Source organism: Amborella trichopoda, chromosome 2 (genome assembly GCF_054954075.1).
Source record: "Amborella trichopoda isolate Santa Cruz 75 chromosome 2, AtrichopodaSantaCruz75HAP2 v2.0, whole genome shotgun sequence".
Taxonomy (NCBI): domain Eukaryota; kingdom Viridiplantae; phylum Streptophyta; class Magnoliopsida; order Amborellales; family Amborellaceae; genus Amborella; species Amborella trichopoda.
Window position 1 is genome coordinate 42,918,660 of NC_142337.1, and position 20,777 is coordinate 42,939,436.

At 37.8% G+C, this 20,777-nt stretch overlaps 1 protein-coding gene across 50 annotated transcripts in view; it reads right to left on the reverse strand.

Annotated features, from left to right (window-relative positions):
* Positions 1-19,307, reverse strand: part of ATXR2 (histone-lysine N-methyltransferase ATXR2) — a 74,039-nt gene extending 54,732 nt beyond the window's left edge. For 40 of the 50 annotated variants that reach the window (XR_016050592.1, XR_016050608.1, XR_016050604.1 and 37 more), the window contains exons 1-2: positions 18,927-19,135; positions 14,633-14,708 (exon numbers count right to left, since the gene is read on the reverse strand). Coding sequence is in view for 9 of the 50 variants with exons in the window: in XM_011627568.3 (XP_011625870.1) it covers positions 14,633-14,708; positions 18,927-19,010 (160 nt within the window). In the remaining 41 variants the exon portion in view is untranslated. Of the gene's footprint in view, positions 1-14,632; positions 14,709-18,926 lie in introns of all 50 variants that reach the window. The other 10 variants (XR_016050610.1, XR_016050580.1, XR_016050576.1 and 7 more) reach the window with 2 other exon arrangements.
* Positions 19,308-20,777: the final 1,470 nt, after the last annotated feature.

The following is a 20,777-nucleotide window of genomic DNA, read 5'->3' on the forward strand; positions in this document are numbered from 1 at the left end:
ACAAAGATAGCTCATGTTTTTACCATCGACAATTTGCTTTGATCAGAAACCACTATCTTTACTTACCCAAAAAAAAAAAAACCACTATCTTTGTTTTCTCATCCAATCTCAAATCCCATTTCATTGTAGTCAGGGTTGCTCTTCCACATACACTAGGAGGGAATCACTTGCAAATCCAACATTGTCTTCAACAAAATTAATGCTAAAATTAAACATTTCTTTCTAGTTGACACAATGCCGAATTTCTTCATTATCAGATTTAGAATCCTCCATACTTTCATCAATTAAAAAGCTAACCACATCCCCATTTATCTGTTCTTTTTCAGTAGATTGATCTACAATTACATCTACTCTTTTCTCATTAGATTTAGGGCCTTTTGTATCTTCTAATGTATCAGCCTCTCAAATGACAAATTTAGGATTTTCTTTGATCAAGAAATCACATACCTCTGTTTGTCTACTCGTGTGATGTTTGGGTCATAGTTTTGTTGTTGGGATAGGAACTCCTCGAGTTGGAGGTATCAGTCTCCTGGCCTGAGAGGATACTGCTCCAAGGGTAGATTTGGATGTGGGAAATTCTTTCTCTGCTCATCTCAACAATGATTTTGGTCTACTCCCTTATGCCAACGACATTGGGATTTGGGGTTATCGGTTGCCCAACTTTTCTCTACATTAATGCTCCCGTCGATGTCGTTGTGCATCGAACCCATAAGTGTGATCAAGCATAACATCAGGATGTTCCCACTCAGACTCGCGCTTTGATTTACGCTAGTCTCCACAAGAACTTGCACAATATGGATCTAACACCATAGATCTCATCTTGTTCGATGTGTGTTGTTGCAAACTCACTTTTTGCAGCAACTTTTCAACCATCTCCATCAAGTTGTCGATTTTCTAGTATATTTGGTCATGCTCGGCATTCCTATGGTTGCGACCTCCACGACCAGCCCTCGTAGTCACTAACCATTTTTGAACCATACTCTGATACCAAATGAAGCAAAAGGACTTCGGGAAATTAAATCCGGCCCTCTTTCAATCTTAAAACCAACAAAATTTAGCAACTACGAACAAAATAAGGTGCTTGTAAATCAAGTTATGGGAGAAGAAACTCTCTTTTCTTCATTCATAAAACTGTCTACAAAATATCCAAGTCTCTGGAATGGGACATCCCTTTCCCTTGTTAATACAAGCATATTAAAAAAAAAAGTAGAATACAAAAAAGATATTCCTAAGTTGTACCCTCTCTCTCTCCACGTTAATCTCTCTCTCTCTCTCTCACCCCCCCGCAACATTACTCCCCATGTATCTCTCTTTCTAGATCATGCAAATCAATCACTTTCCAAACTTTCATATTTTCTCTCCTAAATCCTCTTTTCTAAGATTTTCTCTCACCCTCCCAATAACCACCAATATGCCATGTGACTTCGCTCTTTCTCTTTGTTACCTCATTCACTTGATCTCCCAACCAAAAAAAGGAAAGTTAATCTCCAATACTCCACCTTATTAAATCCCTTAAAACAAGGAACCGTGATCTCCCTCACCAAAATAGGTATTTCTCGCCTTATTCAAATCAAGCCATTTATCACCCAAACTCTTTCTCCCTAACTTCTAATTACATAGCAAATGGCAAGAGCATGCATACAATTGGAATCCCATGCCCAAAATATTAATAGAAACAACTTTTAAGCCGGATAAAGTGATTCCTAAAAATTAAAACTAAAAAATAATAAAAAGAAGTCTACCCATATCCTTAAAATAAAATAAAAATAAAAAATAAAAAATGTAATCAACAAAGTTCTTAAATGTCTCAGATGCGATTTGCATAACCATACCATGCTGTTATCAAGATGGAACAGCAAGGATCCTTGAGTTTGGCATGGAGAAATGGATGACTCTTTATTTCCTAGAGACCACCAAGAGCAATCTACACCGTACACAATGAGATGAAGGTATGAAGGCCAAAAGAGGGCATTCTTTACTTTGTTGTCTTTCTCTCATAAATCTCATACAATACTCTTATTGGGGCTCATGTTAGGCATCTTAGAAGTTAGGGTTTCTCATGTATGAGAGCTAAGGTTTTATGGGGTTAAATAATGGATCTAAGAGATTTGATTGGATACCTTTTATAGATCTACTTTAGGCTATTCATTAAAGGAATTTACGGCTTGGAGAGAGAAATGATCTTAGCCCCAAGTCTACTCACAAGCTATTATTGACAAGTGATTGTGATTACCCACCTATATCCCCAAAATTCAATATCCCATAAGTTCCTCTCAGTATTTAAATTTTTAGAAACCAAATTTCAATTAGAATTGCTTTACATAATTGCCCATAATGTGTAAGAAATTATGTGAGAGAAAAATTAGGAGAAGAGTATCACTCCAACTATTGAATTATATTTTTTATTTCTCATAATTTAAATAATATCTTCTCTCTTTCATAATCATAAGCCATGTAATAAGCCCATGTGGTGTGTCATAAGCATGAGCAATCAAAGAACCACCTTAAAAAAAGGTTAATACGTAAGCCTTCTCATTAGACCATGGTTCCCTAAAACGCATGCCACGCCATGTGGGTAACACGTGTGCAAACACATGTGTGACCAAAGACAACTACGCAAAGTAGTATAAAACAATGAAATAAATCCAAACAAGGTCCATCACATGCAACATGCTCCCTTTGGCCATGGGGCTACAAACACCAATTCTGGATGCAAAGCCGCACAGATCCAGTGAGTCACAAGTTCTCATTGACTCCCAATGTGATTGAGAACTATAGAAAAATCTTGGTGTCAAGGCCACAACCTCAACATTTTCCCACTTAGCCTTTTGAGGTCTTGTAGACATAGAAAAACATAAACATATAACCATTCTCATGCATATACTCATACCAATCCAAACACCTCATGTGCTCATGCAAATACTCATGCACACATATGTGCAACCCAATCTTATCTTTGCTCTCTAATTTTCTCAAGTCCTTTCATAAACAATCCTTGTGATCTCATGATCACATTTCCCAGTGATTTTTTACTCATTCAATGCCCCCAAAGGCCCATTAGGTATGGGCTTTCAGTATAATTTGACCTTGCCCATTTTCGGTCTTGGCACGCTTGTGTTCTAAAAAAATGTGCATAGGTTTTTCCCATGAAATTTAGGTTCTATAACCATACTCACTCATAATTTTCTTCTATTGTAGCTTTTCTCATTGATTCATATGACATAAAACTCCTTACTCTTACGATTTCATCAAACACAACATTACTCGGATCCCATGGTGAACTTGCACCATCGTGAGTTGTCTAATAGAATAGTCATGCAGACTTGTGTTCATTTAGGTTACCATCATGTAGATGGGAATCTATGTAACCAAACACATTCATTTCCTAATCGTCCTCACATGGGCTTAGGACCTTATTCTCACACAATTTGGTTCCCAATGAAAGCATTGTGTACCCAAAATACAAGCCATATGGCCTTCCAAGGGCTTAATATTAGAATTTTTTACAGTTCTTATTCGGTGGAAGTGACCAAGAGCACGTGACTCGCAGGATTTGTACAAGCAAGGATCCGAATTGGCATTATAGAGTCACAAGATCATGAGGCTTGAGTTTCAAGGGAAACAAACCGTAGCATTGAGGGTTGTCCCTAGTAGGCTAGGGCATCAGTATTTCATCTCTATGAGTACTTCTTTACATGGATCAGAGCATTTTTGTTTTGATCGGTTTCAAGCATTAACAAACATATCTGAGCAAAGCCTTATGTAAGAAGGATAGGCTCTGAGAGGACATGAGTCAAATCCTTGACAATGGGCCTTCTCACAACATGTGCGTGAACAGTCATAAATGAGAAGCCACTCTCTCATAGTACGATCCATTGGGGAGAGACACACACAAGCTAGAGATAGTACCCCCACATCTTGATTGTGCATGTCCTTGGTGGTCCACTTGCAATCCACTATAATTTTGGGCCCCGACCATCAATTAGACTAACTATAATGAGCTAAGCATGGATCCCTACCACAGGCTGCGACCCGTGGGTGTTGTTGGGTCAGTTTTTTGAGAAAATGTCTCAAGATCCCAAGACTAGTTGAGTGGAGTGCCCAAAGCAACAAGATTGATTTCCCTTAGGATGCAAATTATGTCTAAAATTATTTTATTGGTTTCTAAAACAGTGGAAACAATGAGAAATTGTGAGATTGACGTTTCGTGAATTTTTGTATTTTTTTGGAATCTGTTTGAGTCCAAAATCATGGTCCTTTAAATTGTTTTCGAAAATTTTCAGTCAAGGACATATGGGGCACCCACATGGGGCCCAAATGCCAAAGGGTCCCACATCCAAAAGGAGCATGTGGCACGAGATGGACCTTGTTGGAATTTGTCTCGTTGTTTTATACTACTTTGGATATTGTCTTTGGTTACATATGTGCACCACATGTGCATTGCCAACATGGCATGACATGCTTTTTAAATAACTATAATCCAATGAGAAGGCTTGCAGATTAACCTTTTCTTAAGGTGGGTTCTTTGATTGGTCATGCTTATGACATGCCACATGGGATTATGACATACTTTATAATTATTAAAGAGAAAGGATATTACTTAAATCATGAAAGAGAAAATATAATTCAAATATTTAAAGTGAGAAAATGTAGAGAATTGAGGAGCACACCACTCTCCTAATTTTTCTCTCACATAATTTCTTCTACACCATGAGCAATTATCTAAAGTGACTCAAATTGAAATTTGGTTTTTTCAAATAGAAATCACTGTTTCAAAAAGCGCTAGGTGGCACCTAGGTGATCGAGGGGGTCCAGGCCGCCCAGCGCCCAGTCGGGCGCCAAGAACCTAAGCAGCCCAATAGAAAAAAAAAATTGTTTGGGTTTTCTCTATCTAAAATAGCCTCTAATAGGTTTTAGGTTTCAAATAAATCGAAACCCACAATTTTACCCCTTTAGCAATAAAAAAATGACCCAAAAATACCCTCAAAGAGCCGCATTGCCGCCCCTGAGCGGGCACCTATGTGGGTTCCCGGGCGCCTAGGCGGGGGCACCCAAGGATATCCAACTAATTTAGCCGCCTAGGCCTGGGCAGATATCCTAATTGGCCGCCTAGGCCTGAGCGATGGGCCCAGGCCTTCTGGACAGCCCAGGCATTGCGTGGTCAGCTTTTTCAAACACTAATTTAAATATTAAGAGAATTATAAGAATTATCTTGAATTTTGGGGATAAAAGTGGTTAATCACAAGCATTTACCAATGATAGCTTGTGAGGGGATGTGGGGCCAGGAGCATCACCCTCCCCAAGCCATAGATACCTTGAATGAATGGCCTAGACTAAATCTAGAAACGCTAGCCAATCAAATCTTTTGGACATAGTATTTAACCCCATAAACCCTAGCTCTCATACATGAGAAACCTTAACTTCTAAGAAGACCACTGTGAGCCCCCATGAGAGTCTTCTAAAACTATAAGAGAGAGAGAGAGAGAGAGAACAAATAGAGAAATGCCCCTTCTTTGGCCGGCATACCTTAACCCCATGGCATATGGTGTAACTTGCTCTTGATGGTTTCTAAGCAACAAGGAGTCATCCATTTCTCCACACCAAGCTCAAGGTTCATTGTTGTCCCTTCTTGATTACAGCAAGGTATAACAACTTCTTTAATCCATTTCATTGATTCGTAGATGCCTACTTCATGCTAGTATGCCTTGTCTACTTGATCATATATTGTCTTGATATCATTTGAACTTACCATACTTGGCCATTTTGCGTAATTTTACTGCACTTTCTTAAGAGAAATCAGCAAGCATTTTAGCTCCTTGTAGATCGTAAAAGTTCATTTCTGAATCATTATTGTACCAAACGATTCTTCCACATTAAAGACGATCATCTCACAAACTAGCTCATATTAACCACGCATCACTCTCTATGTCATTTTACATTGAGAACAATTCCTTTGAGTATTTTGCAATATGCATAGTATTTATTACTTCATTACATATTACTTTTCAAATTCTAGATTTACTTTAGCCAATATCCCGTGCTATCAAAGTAGGACAATCATATCAATTGAAACTAAGTCCTCAACCAGCAAAAATTGATCTAGGTCAAGGCTTCACATGACTTGATCCCTTTGTATAAAGTTTGGTGGTCGTGTAATAGAAGGTTCGCATATTATTGTATTTAAGTGTATGCAATTCGTTTTATTTTATAGCTTAATGTTTACGGGATGAATTAGATATGTAATATTGAGCCCATGCTATTTGTTTGGCGAATCTCCATGTTATGTAATTCAGGGGAACTAGTATTGGATCACGTTGAGGTAATGTAGAAATCTCGTGTGGTGTTTGTATTATAGTTGTTGGAAACGTCTGTGATTCCAAATCGTTTCTGAAATCGGAATCGCGTTGTATCGAAAGTTTCAGAATCTAGGAATCGTTGTCCGTACGATTCGGATGTGAGAAAAATGATTCTCACTATTTCGGAATCGCGATTCAAAAAATTAGGAATCGTGTTTCCTATTTGCAAGAATCGATGCCCCTTCATGTTGGAATCGTGTTTCATACCTATATGGAATCACACATGACCCCACTTGTTTCGGTGGTTGCTAGAATCGTGATGCCAAAAACTATGGAATCATGATTCCTAAAAATAAGGAATCGTGATTCCTAAAATTCTAGAATCATTGTCCCCATCAACTTAGAATCAACATTCTCACCATTCCGAAATCGTGATTCTCCCCATATTGGAATAGAGATTCTCCCTTTACTAGAATTGCGAACCAATTCCCTCTGATATATGAGAGAAGTATTCAGAAATATATAAATTTACCCATTACTATAGATTGAATTTTGGTTTGCATATACTCAATCCAAGACTCCAAGTATTAATGTCATCCTTTATGATATCTTTGTGGACAATCCCATACAATGGACTCAGTCTACCGATAACCCTATTATGCCTACAACGTGTGTAGCTAGTCTACGGCATACAAGGAGTGAGAACAAGGGCAAGCTCCCTTTATCTCTTTGAATTATAAATTAAGTACATGACACAGTAATTCTTCTTTGTTAAATGTAGTTTTGAGTCTTTGACTCTTGAAAATTGAGTTATTCAAGTTTTAGTCAATTTCTTTGATATTTAATGAATAATTTAACCTAAAATACCACACAAGGCACTTCGCTCATATCATTATTATCTTCTTATTTTACTTAAAGAAAAGCATTTTTATTCTCTTATTCAACTTGAAGAAATGAGAGTGTCGATCATATATTAAACATTATTGCATTAGTAGTTTAGTACCCACACCATTTACCAAAAATTATTAAATTTAAAGTAACATATTTTTTTAGTATTATTTATTCTTGGTAAGAGTTCTTAAAAAGTAACATGGAATGAAGGATGGAAATTAGTAAATAAAAAAATAAAAATTATAACATATTACTTATATTTTAAATTTTGATTTTATTGTCGTGTGCAACAATTTCAAATTCTCTCACACTCTCATACATATCGCGCTCACTCATGATTGAGCAAGCATAGAAGGGTTTTTGCTCTCCCTATCCTCACATATTACTCATATTTTAAATTTTGATTTTATTGTTGTGTGCAATAACTTCAAATTCTCTCACGCTCTCATACATGTCGCGCTCACTCATGATTGAGCACACATTGAAGGATTTCTGCTCTCCCTATGCTCACATTGCTTCCTGACAACATGGATTCGCAAGTCCTTAATACTTTGAATCAACGTTTAGCATAAGTAGAATTGCATTGTTGCGTAGCAAAGAATCATGATGTCTACGATAGATAAACTTGAATCCAAACAACATGGATTCGCAATTCCAAAAAATTTGAAATCGACGTTTTTTTTGAGAGAAGGTTAACTTGTATTAAAAAAGTATGGAATTACAAGTACACAGTTCCGCAGTTACCCAAAGTATGAGAGACCCGCAAGCAGCCGCTAACCTCCTGAAGGTCTCAGGTGATCACACATGAAGGGGAATATGGGAAAGGGTGAGCCAGATCCGTTGTTTCTTGAAGGATCCAACTTCCGGAGACCAAGGCCGTAGGGAGCAGGAGGCCCCTTTGAAAGAAAGAGAAACAGATTTTTGTAAGGCAAGCTGGGCTCCAGAAGAGGATGGGAAGGAGAACAAGACATCTCCACTGGAAAGGCGACTGCAAATGATGTTAGACTCCTTCCAGCAGCCTTTGGCCCATTTCTCTATAACTGTAAGGTCATCCCTTTTAGGCTTAAAGCTACCCATGAGGGAGGCCGCAAGCCTGGATTTGAAAGCCTTTGAGCCCGCAAGGGAGGAGGAAACACAGAAAGGGAGGTAAGGAGATAGGGAAAGAGGTTCAGGAGGACGGTGAGAAGGCAAAGGAGCTGAGGAAGAGGCTACGGGGAGAGGAGAGACGGGGTCGGCTGATTTGGGAGCAGCAACTACTTGGGCGAAAGAGGCATGGCGGCGACGGGCTTGCTGAGAAGGAGGCTTCGGAGGAAGACGAAGAGGGGGTAATCTAGATGAGGAAAGAAGAAGGTGCGTCTTAGGATACAGATCATAAATGTGGTTCCAGGTTAGCAAAGGGCTGCAATGGCGGCACTTGCCCTTCATTTGCATGCTATTACTAAATTTCGAATCAACATATTTCACAAGTAGAATCGCATTCTTGTGTAACTAAGAATCAAATCATAAAGTCTTCGATATGGAATCTTGATTCCGGCAATCCAGGAATCGAGATTCCTAGGTGGCATCGCGTTTCACAAAAAAATAGAAACGTAATTCCTTTCTTTTAAAATCGACTTTCGTCAGGGGAATGCTGAATCGAGATTTCGAAACGGAATCGCTACCCTCATGATTCGGGTAGCTATAGTTTGTATGTATGAAACTCTGAGCTATGTAACCATATATGTTATTTTAAATTGAAGTTAAGAGTTGAGCAAGGCCTCTAAACACCCCATCAAGAGAGAGAGAGAGATGACCAATATATTTTCGTGTGTTGTGTGAGAGAGAGAGAGAGAGAAATGCGGCTTCTAGTCTATTGCTAAGCGACAACAGCACTAGCAAGTGCTTTGCTCTTTAGCAAGTGCTTTGCTTTCTCAAAGTATATTAGCACTAGTCAAGCACAAGTCAAAGACTAGTGTGGCTTTGCTTTGCAAAGTCAAATAGTTTGTTCACTTTCCCTGTGGCTTTGCTTCGCACTCATAGGAGTCCAACTCAAATAACTGCTCTCCTTTTGCTTTGCTATCTCACAAGTCTTTAGCTTTCTAACGAGTGTTTAGGTCTCTAAAGCCAAAAAAGCAGTGCATTTTATGTAGTGCTTTGCTCTCTGCAGTGCCATTTCTCAAGTGCATTGGTTCGCAACAAGAGTCCTACTAAAATAATGAGTGTATTGCATTCCTTCGCAACAGGAGTCCTACTAACATAACAAGCAAGAAAGAGTGCAAGCATAGGCTCGAAAGCCAAGAAGCAACGGTTAGCACAGCGTGTTCGCGCATCTGTTTTCTTGCTAGTCATTGGGCCTACATGCGCGCTTGTGTTGTGTGTGAGAGAGAAAAATGCCCAATGCCTTTGTAAGTGAGCGAGACATAGGTTCAATATGTTTGTATATTTGGTATGTGTATATGTACATGTGTGAGAAAGAGACGTCCAATGTGCTTTTTGTGTGCGTACATGATGAAAGGTAGACTATGTAACCGGGCAAGTCATTACCGATTAAAATGTTTCTATCTTTTCTTATTGTATTGCCACTTGAATCATTCACAAGTGCCAACATCACCATCATTTTAGCCTGGGTCGGCTACATATATCCTAGTTCTCCATTCTCCTCTATTAAAGGTCATATCCTCAGTGAAGCCATAAGTCTCCATATCTATTATTCACAAGTGCCCGAATACAATATAAATCAAATAAAATTGCCAAGAACTCTCACTTGCTTGCCATTGAAACAAAATTACATAAAGGCATAATGGAATCAAGTAAGCAAGAAACAAGAAGACACTGCATACCTTGCCTCAAGTTATCCCCAAAGACTTCGTACACCCTACACCGGGTCTCTCCCACAAATGGCACACGGGATCTTGGTTCAAGATCTCTCCCACAACTTGGGTTTGTTTTCTTTCCTAAACCCTAATCTTAGAGAGAGAAGATGAAAGAAGTTTAGAGAAGGATGTGCCACCCCCTTGAGGCTCAGAGAGACAAAGAGAGTTAGGGTGTAGACAATGAACCCCCCCATAGCTAGCTTATATAGAATAAAGGCCAGGGTTTCTAGAGTTAGGGTTTTGCCATCATTATGAGATTCAATCTTGACCTTTGATCTCGAAGACCTGTGGGGTGAAGAGATCACATCCGTTCATTCCTTAGATCAGCCATCGTGATTAAAAGAATGAGGTGGAACCATTATCTCTCAATTTTCATAACTCCATTCCCATCAAATATTGCGCAGAGAAAGTAGTAATTATATTCCATTAATTTTTTTACACTTTCCTTTTTTGAAAATAATCAAAATCTCTACATAAAACTTTTCCTAAAAGTTTGAAGTCAACACATGGCTTAATTGCCATATTTTAATCTAGGAAAGCATGGAGGAGGTGGGGCGCACCACTCATAGGGTGGTCATGTGGGTCCCACGCCCATATATTGGTGGTCCCAATGAGCCCTAATGGGCGCCCAATGTTAAAAATTATTTTCAGATAATAAAATAATTTCATAAAGCCTCTAAATATTTTAATTTTCTTTTTGATTAAAATCAATCCAAAAAATTGATTTTTTCTTATTTAAAAATTATTTTTCAATAAAATAAAATGCTTAGAAAGGTCTAAAAAACATTTTAATTATTTGAAAATTAATTAAAATATATTTAAACATATCTAAGAAGATTTGATGAGATTTTGGATCCATAAAGTTAGGATTATGACAAATATACTGAGAACTCCATTCTCTCTAGAGATCGTGTCTCACTACACCTTTTCAAACTGACCTAACAGTTCCTATGACCCACAGCCCTTCACAGAGGGTTAATGATTGGACTGTCGAAGTCAGACAATAAATGAAGGAGATATGATCTTAGCCCATGGATTACAGTTCTCATCTTGAGCACAAGCCCAAGCCTCATTTCAACAGTATGCTCTATGAGTCCTTCCAACATAGTCCAGTGTTGCAAGGAATCATCTTTTCTGCACATGTACATGTCACACACCCTAATCCAAAAGGACCACTTCCCGGACGACTATCTAACGTACGTGCCTTGTGATGGTAATATTGAGGATTTAGGCCCTTGTCCTCTCAGGCCATCCATCACATACAGGGGTCAAATCCATGGCCCCTAGCCAACTGTCCTGGGCACACTTCCGCCTCATCAAGGGATAACCCCACATCGAAGACTCTTATCAGTTGTGTTCATACAATAATCAGGACTATGGGTTTTTTGACATCAAATTGAATCATAACCAATCAAAGCTCAAGTGAGTCTAGGCATCAGAAATGCCTCACAGTTCAATGTGGACCACACTCCCACTAGAGCCAACATTTCACTATATGTTTTCTGTACATGCTCTCATAAGGCCTTCAAATGGCCACATAACCCCAACACGTGAGAGAGAGAGGTCCAATATGTGTGAGAGAAAAATCACACACAATAATGACAATTAGTATCACAAAATTAGTACAAAAAATCACTTTCTTCCTCATTTCTTCACTAAAATCACAAAATGAATATCAAAAATATTGTAAAAGTACTATAAGAAAACTAGTATCAAAATTAATATCACTAGACACTCAAACAACAAACAGCATCTCAATATTCACACATTTTTGCAAAATACTAGAATATCTGTTATAACAATTTTTACTACATTTTCTTCTTCAAAAAAAAACAATTTTTAGTGCTTTTTTGAAATTTTTTTCAGATTGGATCGGGTCGATCCAGACCGCCGATCCAAACTGCTTTTCTAGATGAGCGATTCAGGTCCTCAATCCTTTGGTTTTAAACATTGATGAAGAGAAAGCATATGGATCCATATGTGTGAGAGAGAGAGATTTCGAATAGAACACTTGGAGTCAGAGACCAAAGCCTCATCAAATACTTGGAGGTCATCTTTTTGTTTTTATACGTAGAGAAAGAACATATGGGCCCGTAGAGAGAGAAAGAGAGAAGGGCCTTACATTAAACACTAGGAGACCGTCTTCTTTTTCTTCTTATTTGTATGTAGAGAGGCTGAGAGAGAGAGAGACAGACCTCGCTCAAATGCTTAGAGGTCACTTTCTTCTCTTTCTCTATAAAGAGAGAGACCATATGGGTCCGTGTGCGTGTGAGTGGATGAGAGAGAGAGAGAGAGAGAATGGTGCCTCGCATCAAATACTTGGTGCCCTTGGATAGGGTCTTTTTAGGGCCAAGGGCTCCATCAGGCCAGCTAGCTAGCCTAGGCTGTCCGCCTAGGCGGGCCCATAGTACGCATCTGAATAGGGCCCATGTAGTTCTGATAGCCTCCTAGTCAGCCTTGGCAGCAAGGCAGGTAAATTTTTGCTCATGGGTAATGCAATACCCCAATTTGAACCAACAACACTGCAATATTACTGTTTCAACTAATATTACTCCAAATATGCAAAATTATGTGTCACCATTTCCTCCACTTATTCTCCAGTTAAGTAGCCTCTATATGCCCGAAGACACTGCATTCTCCAAATATTTAACTTAATACGAAATAAAGAAAACAATGTTATCAAATGCAGGATTTGAATGCACTGTGGCTAAAGGCGACCACATTCTGGGTGCATGACTTCGAAGCGGTCAATAATTTTGAAAACTAATAAAAACCATAAGAGGCATAGAATAACATGAATATGTGATTTATGAGATAACAAGTGTTTTAACATCTATAACAAATACATTGTCTCAATCGCCAATAGACTCATAAAGAGTACCAATGACATCGTTTGTTTCTTCTCTTATGCAATTAACATGTAAAATAAATTGATCCAACATGTCCATTAAAATAAAAGTACAAAACACAAAGGAATATGTACTATAGCAACCAAGCACTTCAATATTTATTAGCATCCAGCAACTAACTAGACTGTCGCATATAGCCGAAATGCCAAATACAAAAGAGCCTAAAGTACATGATAACTACATAACATCCAAACAACATAAGTAAATTTTGATGTCAATATCAAATCCAAAATTGCAAGAAACTATGATTTCTAGGTTTTTACCTTCTTGCCCTATGGAATTTTCAATAACTTGCCAAACCTTCCCCCGAAATCTAAAACACAAAATCAACTCGAACTTTCGGCCAAGGAATCCAGTAATTTTATCAAAATCTTCAAAATCGAAAAGAACTCAATTTTTCATTTTAATCACTTTAGAACCATCAAAAATTGGTACATCTCCCCCTGTTTTCTTTGTTTTGGGAACGGGGGGGTTGCGGAGGGAGGGTATTACAATGATGGCCCTGCTCGAGGGCCTTCGATGTGGTCACATTTTATGATAGGGAATATGTTTCAAGATTAGAATAATTGAATATGTTTTACGATATGTTCTAATCGCACTATGTAGAGGAATGTGTTATATGATGAGAGAAAGGTTATAGAGTGGATCTGAATGAAGGTTATGATAAGTGAGATATTATGGAGAGGGTATGAGTCAGGGTTATCAGATTTATCCAGCTTGGATCAGGCCATAAGATACGGGGGTTCCTTTGTTAATCGTCAAAAGATTTAGTTTGAATAGAGAACAATAATAGTTGAATGATATTTCCTTCACCAGAAACAATAAAACGAAAAATATTGAAGGTTCTCCAAGGGAAGTTCATAACCAACAAAGTTGTGTAGTGGTTGAGTATGCAAACAAACAGATTCCCTATACACAATAGATGCTAACTAGGCTACCGCTCCATTTCTTCTCAAGGAGCACAAACATACTATGGAGTTTCACAGACCACCTTTGCAATTAAGGAGACTCAAAATATGTTCACAGAAATCTACACACGGCAGTGTTATTGCTTGCCTGTCAATCCTATTTTTCGATAATATTTTATTTCCACTGAAAATTCAAATGTTACAAGTGCCATGGCATGTAATAGGGGAATGAACTTCCTGGCTAGTTGACTACTGGGGGAATAAACTTACTGGTTAGTTGATTACTGGTGGTTCATCGCACTGCAACTAATGGTGCTAAATGGAAATGTTTTGTGCTACTGTAGATCTCAGACTTCCTACTTTCTCTAGCCGGTTCGGTTCTTTTCAGAGTGAGAGATTTGGTTCGGGGTATAAATGAAACTTTTCAGCTTTACACTAATGTTTCTGACCAATCAGCTAGATTGAATTGAAAAATCTTATCTTACATAAGCTCAAAGGGGCAATACTGGACAAATCAAGCAAGGAAACCAGATCAGATCAACCAAGGCCTCACTCTATATCAAATCATCCTAGTTGACTAAGAAGATCCAATTCATTTGAACATTTAATATGTTGTATTCCACAAACACTTCTGTAGAATTCTGAACATGTCACCACAAATAAACAAATATCCCTGTAACAATAATCAAAGTAATAATGTTCCCAAGAACATGATACTATAACCAATATGGAGTGCCAATGCAATCGATTAAGTGAAAATGCAAAAGATACATTACCTTTTCCTACATCATTGGACTGCCTTATTTTGATTCCACTACACTGCCTTTTCGCCAAGAGTTGATCAAAATACCCCTACATTAGAAAACGAACTCAATATATTATTCATTCATAAAATCATGCTGATTAGCAATGCTGGGAAAAATAGAAATTTAAGGCAGAAGTAACACACATTTTTTGCAAGCAAAATTTTGTCTATGGTTGCAAAATAAGCATGAATGTTCTCAAAAGTGTGTATCAGTAAGTAGGAATTCAAATGCAAATAAAATATAATAACCTTTTTTTATGGTAACAAATATGGATAATAACTTTATTTTGATAAATAGCAAAAATAGATAATTCATCAAGTCAACCAAAACAAAAGATGCATGCATATTGGCATGGCCCCAACCGTACAATGCTTGAGGGACACAATAACTTACATTCATGTTACTTTACCACACCACACAAACAAATGCTCCTACATATATTCACTTCACTTCAGGTCAAAAGGATTGAAGACTTTGGATTGTGACAGGTTAGTTTCTTTAATGATATATGAATGCAACTTCTTTTTTAAATATATGCAATTAGTCAAATGATGAGTGACTCACGTTTACATTTTTAGATGAATGAGAACCATAAACAACTTTAATCGTATGAGTGAATGGCTATTTAACCGCTATTCCATTTTATAATTGTTCTCATAAATTTTCTAAAATATCCAACCATTTCCACTTTTTAGTTATTAATAGAAAGTCCTTTCTTCATGTTACGGACACCAGAGTTTCACAAACACGCATTTTGTCCAAAGGAATTTATTCGATTCTTCAAATTTTGTTACAAAATTGTGATCCCCAAAACCTTGCGACACATGCACAATTTCTTACATCTTCAAACCAGTAGTAAAATAAGTCAATTATCATCAAAAGAGTCCAACCATGATGCTACTGGATAGCCATGGTCACAAACTCAACCGTTATGCTTTGGAAGTGAAGTTGATAACATCGATACCAGCAACTAACATGAAGAATACGCATGCTATTTTGACTGAGCAAATTATTTCAGACGGACTTTGACGCATGTTCCACACTTTGATAAATCCCATCCAGTAAGACAATTTAATAAAAATTCAACACCCTCACCTTTCAAATCATTCAGAGTGATTTAGTCCTAAAAGTTCAAATTATGTTGGCACCCCCATCTTCAAAGATTTCACTAGATAACAGGGTGGTTTCCAGCACATGTCACCAACAGAATATGCAATTTGCCAAAAGAATGTGCAATTTGCACTTCTGTTCGAACTTACGCCATTAAAGGCCTTAGAAGTTGGTTGGTGATCCATAGCTTGTGTATTCCCCATATATTTTATGTGAACATGCATTTTGGTATTAATAAAAATGTGATCCCAAGTTTGAGTGGGAGCGTTGGGCTCCATGGAAGACATAGACCATAAAAGCAGGCTCCATGGATTCTAGAGAGAATCAAAAGGGTGGTTTTGGCATGAGTGTTGCTTTTGAATAGACTCAAGACTAGGACTTAAGAGTGCTATATAACTTCCATCTTGACATGCAGCTAAGCATTGGTCAGCTACAGTAGAACACTCACCCTCAGCTGGACACAATCCAGCAATAGACTCTGGATGCATCATCGAGTTGGATTAGCTCAAAGATGGATTGTCGACCAAAGGGAAACCAAGGCACTTCTATGCAGTGTTTTAAAAAGCGGACAGCCTAGTGCCTTCTGAACCGCCTAGGCAGTCCAGAAGGCTTGAGCACCTTGCCCAGGCCTAGGCGGCCAAATTAGGCGGGTTGTCCTCGAGCGCCCGCCTAGGGGGGCTCCCAACGCCCAGCCCTTGGTGGCTGCCGAAGGCCTGCGCCCAGCCAAGGGGCATAAATGCTCCTCATTGAGGGCATTTTTTTTGTCTTTTTTTTAATGCTAAAGGGGCAAAATCATGGGTTTTAGGTTCATTTCAAACCTAAACTCCATTAAAGCCTCTTTTTTGGAGAGAGACAAACCCCAAAAAACTAGTTTTTTATGATTTCCATAGGATCAAAGGGTTTCTCAAAGTTACGTGAAATTGATCTAGGTATCACCCATTGATATTAGATTTAATGAACTATCAGACTATGGACTTATGGAGTATGGAGGAGTGTGTGCTATGTGAACTTGTACATTATACATTTGATGTGCCCTAAATCCCTAACTCGTATGTGTTATGCAGTTATACATTTTTTTTGAGAATGTTAACAGTTATACAATTATGCTTATACTGCTAAACTATATAGACATTTTTCTTTCTACTGGGCTGCCCAGGTTCTGGGCGCCCGCCTAGAAGCTGGGCAACCTAGACCCCCCCAGCTGCCTAGGCGCCGCCTAACGTTTTTCGAAACACTGCTTCTATGTGATAAGATGGTGGCCTGTGAGGACAAGGGCCAGGAAACCAAGACAAACATCCTACATAACATATGTACTTCTAGCTGCAATTTCTTTGGTACAGTGATGGATCGAAAGGCATGATCTGAGAGAGTAACCCCCCACAATAGAAGATTGGTTGGACCAAACTCGTCCGTGATGATACGTGTCTACAGTATGGTTCCTCTAGGTCTAGGATATCTTTGATAGGCCAAGCATGAGCTCCTTGAATGTGAGATGTGTCAGTCATGGGTATGTCGGATTGATTTGAGGATTTCTAACACACTTTCTTAAAGGGCTTTTCCAAGGGTTTTAAAGATTTTCTAAACAAATAAAGCATATTTTATTTTCTCAAGTTAGCCATCTTAATTTGGTATTGCAAATTTTCTCTTGAAAGAAAGAGTATTTATGGAAATAATAGAATGTTTGTAATCAGGGACTTTTCTGGAATTGATTTTTTGTTAATCTAGTTGACTACTTTAGGGGATTTGGTAGATCACGTGGTTATCCTAGTGGAACCTAGTTGAGGACTTGCAGGTGATGCCAGATGGCAAGCGGATTCATGTGGACCACTGATCCTAGGGCCCATGTGCCACATATTTTATTGAAGATGTTTTGTACATATATGCCAATCCTGGATCCTATGTGGCACATATTTTCCCTGGGTAGGCAACTCATACGAACAACGAGAATGAATCCACTTAAGAACCATGGATTCAATTGAAGCTCACAAGTTCACATTTAGAACATAATAAAGAGGATCCTTACCAGTGAACTAATTGGATCAACTAGAGTTACACAGTACGATCGATGATCTAGATAATTTATGCATATTGCCTGAAAGATGAAAAAGTTTAACATGAGTTGAGTTTCTATGAATTCATCAAGTTGAGTTTGTGCAAAATAGTCCATATCACGTTGTAACCAAACAGGTTGTGCACTCTGGTATGCATGGGTGCCCATAGTTATTAAGAGAACATTGTGGAACTTGATGTTTAGAGGAAAGCATTAAATAAAGTATGTCATTCTGAAGACCATCAAGGAAGGAAAGCTTTGTTATTATTAACAAAACCAAGGATTAGGTCTCGGGCTTGAGCTTAACTAGTTACCAGTTGACTTTAGCATTGCTACATCTCAAGTTCGACCGCTGAACTACCAAAAAAATAAACCACAGATGCCGAAAATCACAGCAAGAAAGATGTGAAATTTTGTTAGGAAGTGATTAGAAGATAGCAAAGTAAGCCATGTTCCTTGGAGGATCAATCACCTCCAAAATGCAAGGAGCTGAAGTTTGCCATTGACAAAAGGCGAAGCTTCAGTTGTACATTGGAAAACATGAACCGCATTTTCATCTTCTTGGTAGCCAAAGATGAGACTTCATCAACTATGCAACAGAAAATTCGAAGACACATATTGTCAGCCGGGGACCATTAGATGTACCAATATTTTCAGATATTGGGTCAAGCTTATCAGCTATTTTGATGAAGCTGATAACCAAGAGTTAGTGGTTCCAAAGTTGATCAAGTTAAGCAAGAGTTACACATGCAAAATAAGTAAACAACAAGAATCAATAAGTACCAATACATTTTAAATCCATTAGATAATTTTGCTAACAACAATGAAGCAACCTTTCATTTGTGTTGGCAATGAAAGATGGAAAGACTTATTCGAGAAAAAGAAATTTGCTAGCCACAAAGAAGTTTTTCTTAATTTTCTTTTCATTCCAGAACTCCAACAGCTTCTAAAGCGTCTTCACTGATATAAATTGTACAATGAGTGTTCTGTTGTGAGATTTCAAAGCAGTATTCCAGTAACGGCAAGGAAGCAACAATTTCCGAACTAATTTTCATTAGTAGATTATTTCGGACAAAATTAATATTGAATAAATAAAAGGCTGACCTGAAGAGCTTGGGGAGAGGGAGATGCCAGGAGGGTTGAAATTGCTTTAGAATACTGGATGTCCAAAGAGCAGATTGTCTCCATTAGAAAGAAGAGAGAGAGAGAGAGAGAGGGACCAAACAGGCATTCAAAGGAGCTGGGAGTTGGGAGGGAGAGAGGGCGGGCAAATTTCAATAAAGGAACCTAGGGCAAATACCTGCGAAAGATTCATCTTCGCAGTCCAACCAATGGTTGGACGGTGGAAGAGAGAGAGAGTCGATGCGGCTCACACTGCATTTCTATGACGGTGCAGTAACTGATTCGGATAGTAGCCTCTTGACTCCCGAGTACCGGGGAAAGCTTTGCACGTGTCCCCGTTTTGTTCCAAAACTCGAATTTTAGACGCTATCAGCATCCGCCGATAAATTTAAGATTTGGGTTCAACCGATCCAACCGATTGGATCTGGATCCAAATAGTAATTTTAATCGAAATATGAGTACAAGTGGACCTGATCTAGATCCAACCCAATTTTTAAAATAAAAAAAATAAAAATAAAAATAAAAAAAAACTATAGATATATATATGAAGATACTACAAAATGCCAATAGGCGAAATGAACAGTGATTTCGTCTACCTTCTTCACCATCCAAAGTTCATCTCACGATCACGATTGTCCGGTAATGTTTCATTTTTCATTGTTTTTCTACTAATCGGAATGATCAGAAATTGGAGCATGTGTTCATAAAAAATAAGAGAATCTACAAAAAAATATCAAAAAAATATTTTACATGACATAAATTGACCAAAATTCCCCCAAAAAGTTTCGGGGGTATTTTGATCATTTTAATGCAAATTATTTTGTATATATTTTTATTAAGTGCGCATCACTAAGATATACACAAGCTCCAAATTTCAGATCATTCTTATTTTTAGAAAAAAATGAAAAATAAAACACTATCGAAAAATGGTAATCATGCGATGAACTTTGGACAGTGATGAGGGTAGGCGAAATCACTATTCATTTTCTGCTATAGGTGTTGGGAAGAATTTTCCATATATATATATATATATATATACACACACACATATTATATAGTTTTTTGTTATATATTATTTTTATAAATATAAAATAATATATAAATTAGTTTTTTTTTATATGATAGGGTTCAAATCCGAATCTAAATCCCATGTATATTTTTCAGATGCAGATTTCAATCTGAAATTCTAGATCTGATTAGGTTTGGATCCATATTCGGATCCCGTATACTTTCCAGATTCGGACCTGATCCGATCCATTCTTAGCCCTAACTCTAACGACGTGTAATCTATTGGATCCCAGTTCTCGGTGGTTCGATTTGAATAGACAGACTGAGATAGCTCATGTAACCATTTCAGGCCAAAATATTGTTTGATTTTTTATCTTTTCTCGATAAAATATTTATAAGTGAATTTGTGCCCATTTCATATTAAGATGCACCTAGCACACAAACAAAAAAAAAAAAAAAAGTTATTTCTGACGGAAGTTTCATGGGTATTTTAGTAATTTTTATCACAAAAATATTATGTATTATTTTTATCATTGTGTGTCCCTGTTAGTTTATGCATGCCCAAATTTCGCTGCAAATAATTTATAAAATATAAAATAAAAATAAAACACTTTAAGCTATAGGATTAAGATCTGTCCATCAAGAGCCAACTCTACTTAGATCAGACTGTTGTGAGCAAGGGTCACATATAATTTATATGTGGATGAGGTCACATGTATGGTAACATTAGTTTATATTAAAAATGGCTAGCACAGCGAGATTGGAAATACTTATAAAGGGCAGAATACATATTGGCCATTAAAGGTGCAGAGAAAGCTTCCATTG